The sequence below is a fragment of the Bombina bombina genome, chromosome 8 (assembly GCF_027579735.1).
Source record: "Bombina bombina isolate aBomBom1 chromosome 8, aBomBom1.pri, whole genome shotgun sequence".
In the NCBI taxonomy this organism is placed as follows: domain Eukaryota; kingdom Metazoa; phylum Chordata; class Amphibia; order Anura; family Bombinatoridae; genus Bombina; species Bombina bombina.
The window spans coordinates 6293206-6307306 of NC_069506.1; the positions used below are offsets into that span (position 1 = coordinate 6293206).

The window sequence follows — 14101 nt, forward strand, 5'->3', positions numbered from 1 at the left end:
ACACACACACACACTAGTTAGATACAGACTCGCACACTATAGAGACACACACACACTAGTTAGATACAGACTCGCACACTATAGAGACACACACACACTAGTTAGATACAGACTTGCACACTATAGCCACACACACACACACTAGTTAGATACAGACTCGCACACTATAGAGACACACACACACTAGTTAGATACAGACTCGCACACTATAGAGACACACACACACTAGTTAGATACAGACTTGCACACTATAGCGACACACACACACACACTAGTTAGATACAGACTCGCACACTATAGAGACACACACACACACACTAGTTAGATACAGACTCGCACACTATAGAGACACACACACACACACACTAGTTAGATACAGACTTGCACACTATAGCGACACACACACACTAGTTAGATACAGACTTGCACACTATAGCGACACACACACACACACTAGTTAGATACAGACTTGCACACTATAGACACACACACACACACTAGTTAGATACAGACTCGCACACTATAGCGACACACACACACACACACTAGTTAGATACAGACTCGCACACTATAGCGACACACACACACACTAGTTAGATACAGACTCGCACACTATAGCGACACACACACACACTAGTTAGATACAGACTCGCACACTATAGAGACACACACACACTAGTTAGATACAGACTCGCACACTATAGAGACACACACACACTAGTTAGATACAGACTTGCACACTATAGCGACACACACACACACACACTAGTTAGATACAGACTCGCACACTATAGAGACACACACACACACACTAGTTAGATACAGACTTGCACACTATAGCGACACACACACACACACACTAGTTAGATACAGACTCGCACACTATAGACACACACACACACTAGTTAGATACAGACTTGCACACTATAGCGACACACACACACACTAGTTAGATACAGACTCGCACACTATAGACACACACACACACACACTAGTTAGATACAGACTCGCACACTATAGACACACACACACACACTAGTTAGATACAGACTCGCACACTATAGACACACACACACACACACTAGTTAGATACAGACTCGCACACTATACACACACACACACACTAGTTAGATACAGACTCGCACACTATACACACACACACACTAGTTAGATACAGACTCGCACACTATACACACACACACTAGTTACAGACTCGCACACTATAGCGACACACACACACACACACACACACACACACACACACTAGTTAGATACAGACTCGCACACTATAGACACACACACACTAGTTAGATACAGACTCGCACACTATAGCGACACACACACACTAGTTGGATACAGACTCGCACACTATAGACACACACACACACACACACACTAGTTAGATACAGACTCGCACACTATAGCGACACACACACACTAGTTAGATACAGACTCTCACACTATAGCGACACACACACACACTAGTTAGATACAGACTTGCACACTATAGCGACACACACACACACTAGTTAGATACAGACTCGCACACTATAGCGACACACACACTAGTTAGATACAGACTCGCACACTATAGCGACACACACACACACACTAGTTAGATACAGACTCGCACACTATACACACACACTAGTTAGATACAGACTCGCACACTATACACACACACACACTAGTTACAGACTCGCACACTATAGCGACACACACACACACACACACACACACACACACTAGTTAGATACAGACTCGCACACTATAGACACACACACACACTAGTTAGATACAGACTTGCACACTATAGTGACACAAACACACACACACACTAGTTAGATACAGACTCGCACACTATAGCGACACACACACACTAGTTAGATACAGACTCGCACACTATAGACACACACACACACTAGTTAGATACAGACTCGCACACTATAGCGACACACACACACACACTAGTTAGATACAGACTCGCACACTATAGCGACACACACACACTAGTTAGATACAGACTCGCACACTATAGACACACACACACACTAGTTAGATACAGACTCGCACACTATAGCGACACACACACACACACACTAGTTAGATACAGACTCGCACACTATAGCGACACACACACACACACACACTAGTTAGATACAGACTCGCACACTATAGCGACACACACACACACAAGTTAGATACAGACTCGCACACTATAGCGACACACACACACACTAGTTAGATACAGACTCGCACACTATAGCGACACACACACACTAGTTGGATACAGACTCGCACACTATAGACACACACACACACACACACACTAGTTAGATACAGACTCGCACACTATAGCGACACACACACACTAGTTAGATACAGACTCTCACACTATAGCGACACACACACACACTAGTTAGATACAGACTTGCACACTATAGCGACACACACACACACTAGTTAGATACAGACTCGCACACTATAGCGACACACACACTAGTTAGATACAGACTCGCACACTATAGCGACACACACACACACACACTAGTTAGATACAGACTCGCACACTATAGCCACACACACACACACACTAGTTAGATACAGACTCGCACACTATAGCGACACACACACACTAGTTAGATACAGACTTGCACACTATAGCGACACACACACACACACACACTAGTTAGATACAGACTCGCACACTATAGCGACACACACACTAGTTAGATACAGACTCTCACACTATAGCGACACACACACACACACTAGTTAGATACAGACTCGCACACTATAGCGACACACACACACTAGTTAGATACAGACTTGCACACTATAGCCACACACACACACACTAGTTAGATACAGACTCTCACACTATAGAGACACACACACACACACTAGTTAGATACAGACTTGCACACTATAGCGACACACACACACACACACACACTAGTTAGATACAGACTCGCACACTATAGCCACACACACACACACTAGTTAGATACAGACTCGCACACTATAGCGACACACACACACTAGTTAGATACAGACTTGCACACTATAGCGACACACACACACATAGTTAGATACAGACTCGCACACTATAGCGACACACACACTAGTTAGATACAGACTCGCACACTATAGCCACACACACACACACTAGTTAGATACAGACTCGCACACTATAGCGACACACACACACTAGTTAGATACAGACTTGCACACTATAGCCACACACACACACACTAGTTAGATACAGACTCTCACACTATAGAGACACACACACACACACTAGTTAGATACAGACTTGCACACTATAGCGACACACACACACACTAGTTAGATACAGACTCGCACACTATAGAGACACACACACACTAGTTAGATACAGACTCGCACACTATAGAGACACACACACACTAGTTAGATACAGACTCGCACACTATAGAGACACACACACACTAGTTAGATACAGACTCGCACACTATAGCGACACACACACACACTAGTTAGATACAGACTCGCACACTATAGACACACACACACTAGTTAGATACAGACTCGCACACTATAGAGACACAGACTCGCACACTATAGAGACACACACACTAGTTAGATACAGACTCGCACACTATAGAGACACACACACACTAGTTAGATACAGACTTGCACACTATAGCGACACACACACACACACACACACTAGTTAGATACAGACTTGCACACTATAGCGACACACACTAGTTAGATACAGACTTGCACACTATAGCGACACACACACACACACACTAGTTAGATACAGACTTGCACACTATAGCGACACACACACACACTAGTTAGATACAGACTTGCACACTATAGCGACACACACACACACACTAGTTAGATACAGACTCGCACACTATAGAGACACACACACACTAGTTAGATACAGACTCGCACACTATAGAGACACACACACACACACACACACACACTAGTTAGATACAGACTTGCACACTATAGCGACACACACACACACACTAGTTAGATACAGACTCGCACACTATAGACACACACACACTAGTTAGATACAGACTCGCACACTATAGAGACACACACACACTAGTTAGATACAGACTCGCACACTATAGAGACACACACACACACACACACACACTAGTTAGATACAGACTTGCACACTATAGAGACACACACACACACACACACACTAGTTAGATACAGACTTGCACACTATAGAGACACACACACACACACACACTAGTTAGATACAGACTCGCACACTATAGAGACACACACACACTAGTTAGATACAGACTCGCACACTATAGAGACACACACACACTAGTTAGATACAGACTTGCACACTATAGCGACACACACACACACACTAGTTAGATACAGACTCGCACACTATAGAGACACACACACACTAGTTAGATACAGACTCGCACACTATAGAGACACACACACACACACACTAGTTAGATACAGACTTGCACACTATAGCGACACACACACACTAGTTAGATACAGACTTGCACACTATAGCGACACACACACACTAGTTAGATACAGACTTGCACACTATAGACACACACACACACACTAGTTAGATACAGACTCGCACACTATAGCGACACACACACACACACACTAGTTAGATACAGACTCGCACACTATAGCGACACACACACACACTAGTTAGATACAGACTCGCACACTATAGCGACACACACACACACTAGTTAGATACAGACTCGCACACTATAGAGACACACACACACTAGTTAGATACAGACTCGCACACTATAGAGACACACACACACTAGTTAGATACAGACTTGCACACTATAGCGACACACACACACACACACTAGTTAGATACAGACTCGCACACTATAGACACACACACACACTAGTTAGATACAGACTTGCACACTATAGCGACACACACACACACTAGTTAGATACAGACTCGCACACTATAGACACACACACACACACTAGTTAGATACAGACTCGCACACTATAGACACACACACACACACACTAGTTAGATACAGACTCGCACACTATACACACACACACACACTAGTTAGATACAGACTCGCACACTATACACACACACACTAGTTACAGACTCGCACACTATAGCGACACACACACACACACACACACACACACACACACTAGTTAGATACAGACTCGCACACTATAGACACACACACTAGTTAGATACAGACTTGCACACTATAGTGACACACACACACACACTAGTTAGATACAGACTCGCACACTATAGCGACACACACACTAGTTAGATACAGACTCGCACACTATACACACACACACACACTAGTTAGATACAGACTCGCACACTATACACACACACTAGTTAGATACAGACTCGCACACTATACACACACACACACTAGTTACAGACTCGCACACTATAGCGACACACACACACACACACACACACACACTAGTTAGATACAGACTCGCACACTATAGACACACACACACTAGTTAGATACAGACTTGCACACTATAGTGACACAAACACACACACACACACTAGTTAGATACAGACTCGCACACTATAGCGACACACACACACACACACTAGTTAGATACAGACTCGCACACTATAGACACACACACACACTAGTTAGATACAGACTCGCACACTATAGCGACACACACACACACACACTAGTTAGATACAGACTCGCACACTATAGCGACACACACACACTAGTTAGATACAGACTCGCACACTATAGACACACACACACACTAGTTAGATACAGACTCGCACACTATAGCGACACACACACACACACACACTAGTTAGATACAGACTCGCACACTATAGCGACACACACACACACACACTAGTTAGATACAGACTCGCACACTATAGCGACACACACACACACAAGTTAGATACAGACTCGCACACTATAGCGACACACACACACACTAGTTAGATACAGACTCGCACACTATAGCGACACACACACACTAGTTGGATACAGACTCGCACACTATAGACACACACACACACACACACACTAGTTAGATACAGACTCGCACACTATAGCGACACACACACACTAGTTAGATACAGACTCTCACACTATAGCGACACACACACACACTAGTTAGATACAGACTTGCACACTATAGCGACACACACACACACTAGTTAGATACAGACTCGCACACTATAGCGACACACACACTAGTTAGATACAGACTCGCACACTATAGCGACACACACACACACACACTAGTTAGATACAGACTCGCACACTATAGCCACACACACACACACACACACTATAGCCACACACACACACACACTAGATACAGACTCGCACACTATAGCGACACACACACACTAGTTAGATACAGACTTGCACACTATAGCGACACACACACACACACACACTAGTTAGATACAGACTCGCACACTATAGCGACACACACACTAGTTAGATACAGACTCTCACACTATAGCGACACACACACACACACTAGTTAGATACAGACTCGCACACTATAGCGACACACACACACTAGTTAGATACAGACTCGCACACTATAGAGACACACACACACTAGTTAGATACAGACTCTCACACTATAGAGACACACACACACACACACACTAGTTAGATACAGACTTGCACACTATAGCGACACACACACACACACACTAGTTAGATACAGACTCGCACACTATAGCCACACACACACACACTAGTTAGATACAGACTCGCACACTATAGCGACACACACACACTAGTTAGATACAGACTTGCACACTATAGCGACACACACACACACATAGTTAGATACAGACTCGCACACTATAGCGACACACACACTAGTTAGATACAGACTCGCACACTATAGCCACACACACACTAGTTAGATACAGACTCGCACACTATAGCGACACACACACACTAGTTAGATACAGACTTGCACACTATAGCCACACACACACACACTAGTTAGATACAGACTCTCACACTATAGAGACACACACACACACACTAGTTAGATACAGACTTGCACACTATAGCGACACACACACACACTAGTTAGATACAGACTCGCACACTATAGAGACACACACACACTAGTTAGATACAGACTCGCACACTATAGAGACACACACACACTAGTTAGATACAGACTCGCACACTATAGAGACACACACACACTAGTTAGATACAGACTTGCACACTATAGCGACACACACACACACACACTAGTTAGATACAGACTCGCACACTATAGACACACACACACTAGTTAGATACAGACTCGCACACTATAGAGACACAGACTCGCACACTATAGAGACACACACACTAGTTAGATACAGACTCGCACACTATAGAGACACACACACACTAGTTAGATACAGACTTGCACACTATAGCGACACACACACACACACACACACACTAGTTAGATACAGACTTGCACACTATAGCGACACACACACACACACACTAGTTAGATACAGACTTGCACACTATAGCGACACACACACACACTAGTTAGATACAGACTTGCACACTATAGCGACACACACACACACACTAGTTAGATACAGACTCGCACACTATAGACACACACACACTAGTTAGATACAGACTCGCACACTATAGAGACACACACACACTAGTTAGATACAGACTCGCACACTATAGAGACACACACACACACACACACACACACACACACACTAGTTAGATACAGACTTGCACACTATAGCGACACACACACACACACTAGTTAGATACAGACTCGCACACTATAGAGACACACACACTAGTTAGATACAGACTCGCACACTATAGAGACACACACACACACACACACACACTAGTTAGATACAGACTTGCACACTATAGAGACACACACACACACACACACTAGTTAGATACAGACTTGCACACTATAGAGACACACACACACACACACACTAGTTAGATACAGACTTGCACACTATAGCGACACACACACACACACACTAGTTAGATACAGACTTGCACACTATAGAGACACACACACACACTAGTTAGATACAGACTTGCACACTATAGCGACACACACACACACACACACACTAGTTAGATACAGACTCGCACACTATAGCGACACACACACTAGTTAGATACAGACTCGCACACTATAGCGACACACACACAGAAACACAGCACACACGCTCTTGCTCTCACATTTTTGTTTCTGTGATGTAATTAATTTTTTTTCTTCAGACATTTTAGAAACCTGTGCTCTGATGATACGCCCATGGTGCGTCGCGCTGCTGCCTCAAAACTGGGGGAGTTTGCCAAAGTGTTAGAATTGGAATATGTGAAGAATGACATCATTCCTCTGTTTACCAATCTGGCTTCTGACGAGCAGGTAAACATACACCTGGCCTTGCTGGGTTTGTGCTTGCGGGGTAAGCCCACTGGTTTAGATGGTGGCAGAAAAGTTCAGAAATAAAGATAATAAAGTAAACTTCTGTTTTAAGCTGCCGGCTAGTTCAGTAGAAATATTAATTTTAGGTCTGTAAATGAGAAATGAAATAACGCTGCTTTGTTTAAAAAATAAATTATAGAAAAGCAGTTCCCAATGGCATTTGTTTATATGATGGTTAACGGGACAGTCAAGTTAAAATTTAAAGAGCAGCAATTTTAAACGACTTTCCAATTGACTTTTATCATAACAATTTGCTTTGTTTTTTGGTGAAAGCTAATTCTAGGTAGGCTCATATGCTTATTTCTAAGCGCCTCTTATCTCAGTGAATTTTGAGTTTTTCACAGCTTGACAACTGTAGTTCATGTGTGTCATGTAAATAACATTGTGTGCTCACTCCTGTGGAGTTATTTGAGTCAGCACTGACTGGATAAAATACTTGTAAGAGCTGAGATAGGGGGCAGTCTGCAGAGGCTTAGATACAAGGTAATCACAGAGGTAAAAAGTGTATTAATATAACTGAGCTAAGGGGCAGTCTGCAGAGGCTTAGATACAGGGTAATCACAGAGGTAAAAAGTATATTAATATAACTGAGCTAAGGGGCAGTCTGCAGAGGCTTAGATACAAGGTAATCAGAGGTAAGAAGTGTATTAATATAACTGAGATAAGGAGCAGTCTGCAGAGGGTTAGATACAGGGTAATCAGATAAAAAGTATATTAATATAACTGAGATAAGGAGCAGTCTGCAGAGGGTTAGATACAGGGTAATCACAGAGATAAAAAGTATATTAATATAGAGAGATAAAAAGTATATTAATATAGAGAGATAAAAAGTATATTAATATAACTGAGATAAGGGGCAGTCTGCAGAGGCTTAGATCCAAGGTAATGACAGAGGTAAAAAGTATATTAATATATGTTGGTTATGCAAAACTGGGGAATTGGGTAATAAAGAGATTATTTATCTTTTAAACAATAAAAAAAAAATGCAAGTAGAATTCTGGTTCCCAAAGTCTGAGAATAATTAAATGTGGAATCCAGGTAAGGAAGAGTTTAAATATAGGCTGAACAATTTCATGAAAGCTATTTAATACTTTAGAATAAGTCACCTGTCCTCAATTCTATTGATTGTGTTTTTATTATATAAAGTTTATATCAGAGCAGGAGTGTAAATAATTGTTAGCTCAACTCACATGGCGTCTAATAAACCCTTTCATGGCAGGGTTAATTTTTTTACAAATTGAAATCCTGTGCACGTGATCACGAGATTTCAATGATGGGATCGGGTCAGGGGGCGTCATTATGCCGCTAGACACACCCTCCTGATGCGATCCAATGCGATTACATCCTGGAAGCGCCGTTGGCTTCAGGACAGCCAAGCGGCTAGGACGGTCTATTCCTTACTAACGTCGCTAAAGCCCAGCGTGGTTAGGACAGAATAGAACGTCAGAAAGGCGTTAGAAGGTTAAGGAAAGTGACAGTGTGAGCAGCAGCTACATGAAATAAACTGTTTCCAAATAAATGTTTGTTTTCTGATTAGATTGTTTTGCTCCACAGGACTCTGTGCGTCTCTTGGCAGTGGAAGCTTGTGTCAGCATTGCTCAGCTCCTTCCTGAAGAAGATCTGGAGGCTCTAGTAATGCCCACCTTACGGCAGGCCACTGAGGACAAATCCTGGCGCGTGCGCTACATGGTGGCTGACAAATTTTCAGAGGTAAAAAAAAAGCCCCTTTTAAGCACATTTATATGATTTAGTATTCAGTTGTGTATTGTCTTTATACAAATCTGACTATAGAAATAAGATTTAGTCATATTGAAGTCACTGAAGGTACAGTACTTGCATATTGCTGGAAGTGTATTGGAACTAAGTTTATTTCTTCTACAAGATACGACGAGTCCACGGATTCATCCTTGTGGGATATAATCCTCCTGCTAACAGGAAGTGGCAAAGAGCACCACAGCAGAGCTGTCTATATAGCTCCTCCCTTGACTCCACCCCCCCCAGTCATTCTCTTTGCCTATGTTAGTAATAGGAAGGGTAAAGTGATAGTGGTGATAAAATGATAGTTTTAATTTCTTCAATCAAGATGTTTTTTATTTTAAATGATACCAGTGAGTACTATTTTTCTCAGGGAGGATATGGCAGAAGTTTTCTCCCTGAAAATTGATGATTTTAGCAGCAGTTACTAAGATCAATTGTAGTTCCCACAGATCTGAAGGTAATATGAGAAAATTCTTCAGTGTGGAGGACAGTCTCATGCAACAAGCGGCATTTGAGGTATGTTTCAGCCCTTTACTTCTGAGGAAATTTTATATATCAGAACTGGCTGACTTGGTTCCTTATAATAGGAACAGGGTAAGCAGTAGTCCTGTAATCAATAAGGGTGTTACTGTTTCTCCTGGGTGTTTTTTTTTCTGACATATGCAGCTCAACTAGATACGCAGCATGTAATACAGACACTGGGGCATTTTTACTATTTATCTTAGAGGATAAGTCATTTTTTATTGCTGGGAAAAGGACTTGTATCGTTTGGTGTATTTATTTATTGGGGACCACATGCCTGTTTATAACCGTTTCCCATGCGGTAGTTTAAATTATTAGTGCGACGTCCATTGTGGGCGGGGCCTATTTTCGCGCCTCAGGCGCGTAGTTTGCTCTCAAGGAGACAGCAGACATTAGCTCCGGTTGGGCCCTATCTGTGTTTTACACTATCCGGATTGGTGTCGATTCGTTTGACAGTTCTCTGGGGGCAGGTAGGTACCACAGTAGAGCTGTGGCGAGGTGCAAGGGTCGTTATTTAGCAAGTTGAGTTTTTTTGCTTTAATGTTCCTGTAGAGGGTAATTTCTGCTCTTGCATGTTGGATGCAATAATTTTTGGCAACTCTGTATAGACATACATAGTTTTTGAGCATTTATAAGCGTTTTTAAGTGTGTGTAGAAAAAGATTGTGCGCTTTTATTTCTTAAAGGCGCAGTACCTGTTTTTTACAAAATTTATTTTTCTCAATAAATAAAGTGTTTACCAACTGTTGTGGTTATTACTACTTTGTTTAACATGTCTGACATTGAGGAAACAAATTGCTCTATGTGTTTAGAAGCCATTGTGGAACCCCCACTTACATTGTGTACCTCTTGTACTGATAGAGCCTTACAATGTAAAGAACATATTTTAGGAAATGAAAGTGTGTCTAAGGATGATTCTCAGTCTGAAGAGAATCAGGATATACCATCCAATTCTCCCCAAGTGTCACAACCTTTAACACCCACACAAGCGACACCTAGTACTTCTAGTGCCTCTAATTCTTTTACTCTGCAAGATATGGCTGCAGTTATGTCAGCTACCCTCACTGAGGTATTATCTAAACTGCCAGTTTTGCAAGGTAAACGCAGTAGGCCAGGTATTGATGTAAATACTGAACCCTCTGATGCTTTATTAGTCATTTCCAATGTACCCTCACAGTGCTCTGAATTGGAGGTCAGGGAATTGTCTGAGGGAGAACTTTCAGATTCAGGGAATGTTACCTCAGACAGATTCGGACTTAGCCTCCTTTAAATTTAAGCTTGAACACCTCCACCTGTTGCTCAGGGAGGTCCTAGCGACTCGGGATAATTGTGAATAATTTCAATTCCTCCAGAAAATTTGTGTAAGATGGATAAATATCTAGAAGTGCCTACTTACACTGATGTTTTTCCGGTTCCCAAAATAATTTCGGAAATTGTTAAAAAGGAATGGGATAGACCAGATATACCGTTCTCTCTCCCTCCTAATTTTAAGAAAATGTTTCCTATATCAGACACCATCAGGGACTCTTGGCAAACGGTCCCTAGGGTGGAGGGAGCAATATCTACTCTAGCTAAGCGTACAACTATACCTATTGAGGACAGTTGTGCTTTCAAAGACCCTATGGATAAAAAGTTAGAGGGTCTTCTAAAAAAGTTATTTATTCACCAGGGTTTCTTGTTACAGCCTACTGCCTGCATTGTTCCAGTAACTACGGCGGCAGCTTTCTGGTTTGACGCCCTTGAGGAGTCTCTGAAGGTAGAGACGCCCTTAGAGGACATTTTGGACAGAATTAGAGCTCTCAAACTAGCCAATTCCTTTATCACAGATGCTGCTTTTCAGATTGCTAAATTAGCTGCAAAAAATGCAGGCTTTGCCATTTTGTCGCGCAGAGCGCTATGGTTAAAATCGTGGTCTGCTGATGTATCATCAAAATCTAAACTCTTAGCTATTCCGTTCAAGGGTAAGACCCTATTTGGCCCTGAATTGAAGGAAATCATTTCCGACATTACTGGAGGTAAAAGTTACGCCCTACCTCAAGACAAACCTCTTAAGATGAGGGGTAAACAAAATAATTTTCGTTCCTTTCGAAATTTCAAAGGAGTACCCTCTGCTTCCCCTTCCTCCACTAAACAGGAAGGGAATTTTGCTCAATCCAAGTCTGTCTGGAGTCCTAACCAGGCCTGGAATAAGGGTAAACAAGCCAAGAAGCCCGCTGCTGCTACCAAGACAGCATGAAGGGGCAGCCCCCGATCCGGGACCGGATCTAGTAGGGGGCAGACTTTCTCTCTTTGCTCAGGCTTGGGCAAGAGATGTTCAGGATCCCTGGGCATTGGAAATTGTGTATCAGTTGTAATTCAAGGAATTTCTCCCAAGGGGGAGATTTCATCTTTCACGTTTGTCTGTAGACCAGACAAAAAGAGAGGCGTTCTTACACTGTGTAAAAGACCTTTATACCATGGGAGTAATTTGCCCGGTTCCAAAGCTGGGACAGGGGTTTTATTCAAACCTTTTTGTGGTTCCCAAAAAGGAGGGAACTTTCAGACCCATTTTAGATCTAAAATGTCTAAACAAATTTCTCAGTCCTATCGTTCAAGATGGAGACTATACGAACAATCTTACCAATGATCAGGAGGGTCAATACATGACCACCGTGGACCTAAAGGATGCGTATCTTCACATTCCTATCCACAAGGATCATCATCCGTTTCTAAGGTTTGCCTTTTTGGGCAAGCATTATCAGTTCGTGGCCCACCCCTTCGGTTTGGCCACAGCTCCCAGAATCTTCACAAAGGTGCTAGGGTCCCTTCTAGCGGTTCTCAGGCCGCGGGGCATAGCAGTGGCGCCCTATCTGGACGATATCTTGATTCAGGCGTCAACTTATCTGACCAAATCTCACACAGACATTGTGTTGTCTTTCTTAAGAACTCATGGTTGGAAAGTGAATGTAGAAAAGAGTTCACTTGTTCCACAAACAAGAGTTCCATTCTTGGGAACTCTGAAGATGAAGATTTTTCTGACGGAGGTCAGAAAATCAAAGATTCTAAATACTTGCCAAGCTCTTCAGTCCATTCCTCGGCCATCAGTGGCTCACTGTATGGAGGTCATTGGATTAATGGAGGCAGCAATGGACATCGTCCAGTTTGCTCGCTTTCATCTCAGGCCACTGCAGCTGTGCATGCTCAGGCAGTGGAATGGGGATTATGCGAATTTATCTCCTCGGATAAATCTGGATCAAGAGACCAGAGACTCTCTTCTTTGGTGGTTATCACAGGATCATCTGTCCCAGGGAATGTGCTTC

The 14101-nt window shown here is 42.6% G+C and overlaps 1 protein-coding gene across 1 annotated transcript in view; it reads left to right on the plus strand.

Annotated features, from left to right (window-relative positions):
* Positions 1 to 14101, plus strand: part of PPP2R1B (protein phosphatase 2 scaffold subunit Abeta) — a 127071-nt gene that overhangs the window by 71748 nt on the left and 41222 nt on the right. The window contains exons 5-6 of the mRNA XM_053690109.1: positions 8316 to 8463; positions 10078 to 10233. Coding sequence (XP_053546084.1) covers positions 8316 to 8463; positions 10078 to 10233 — 304 coding nt within the window. The remainder of the gene's footprint in view (positions 1 to 8315; positions 8464 to 10077; positions 10234 to 14101) is intronic.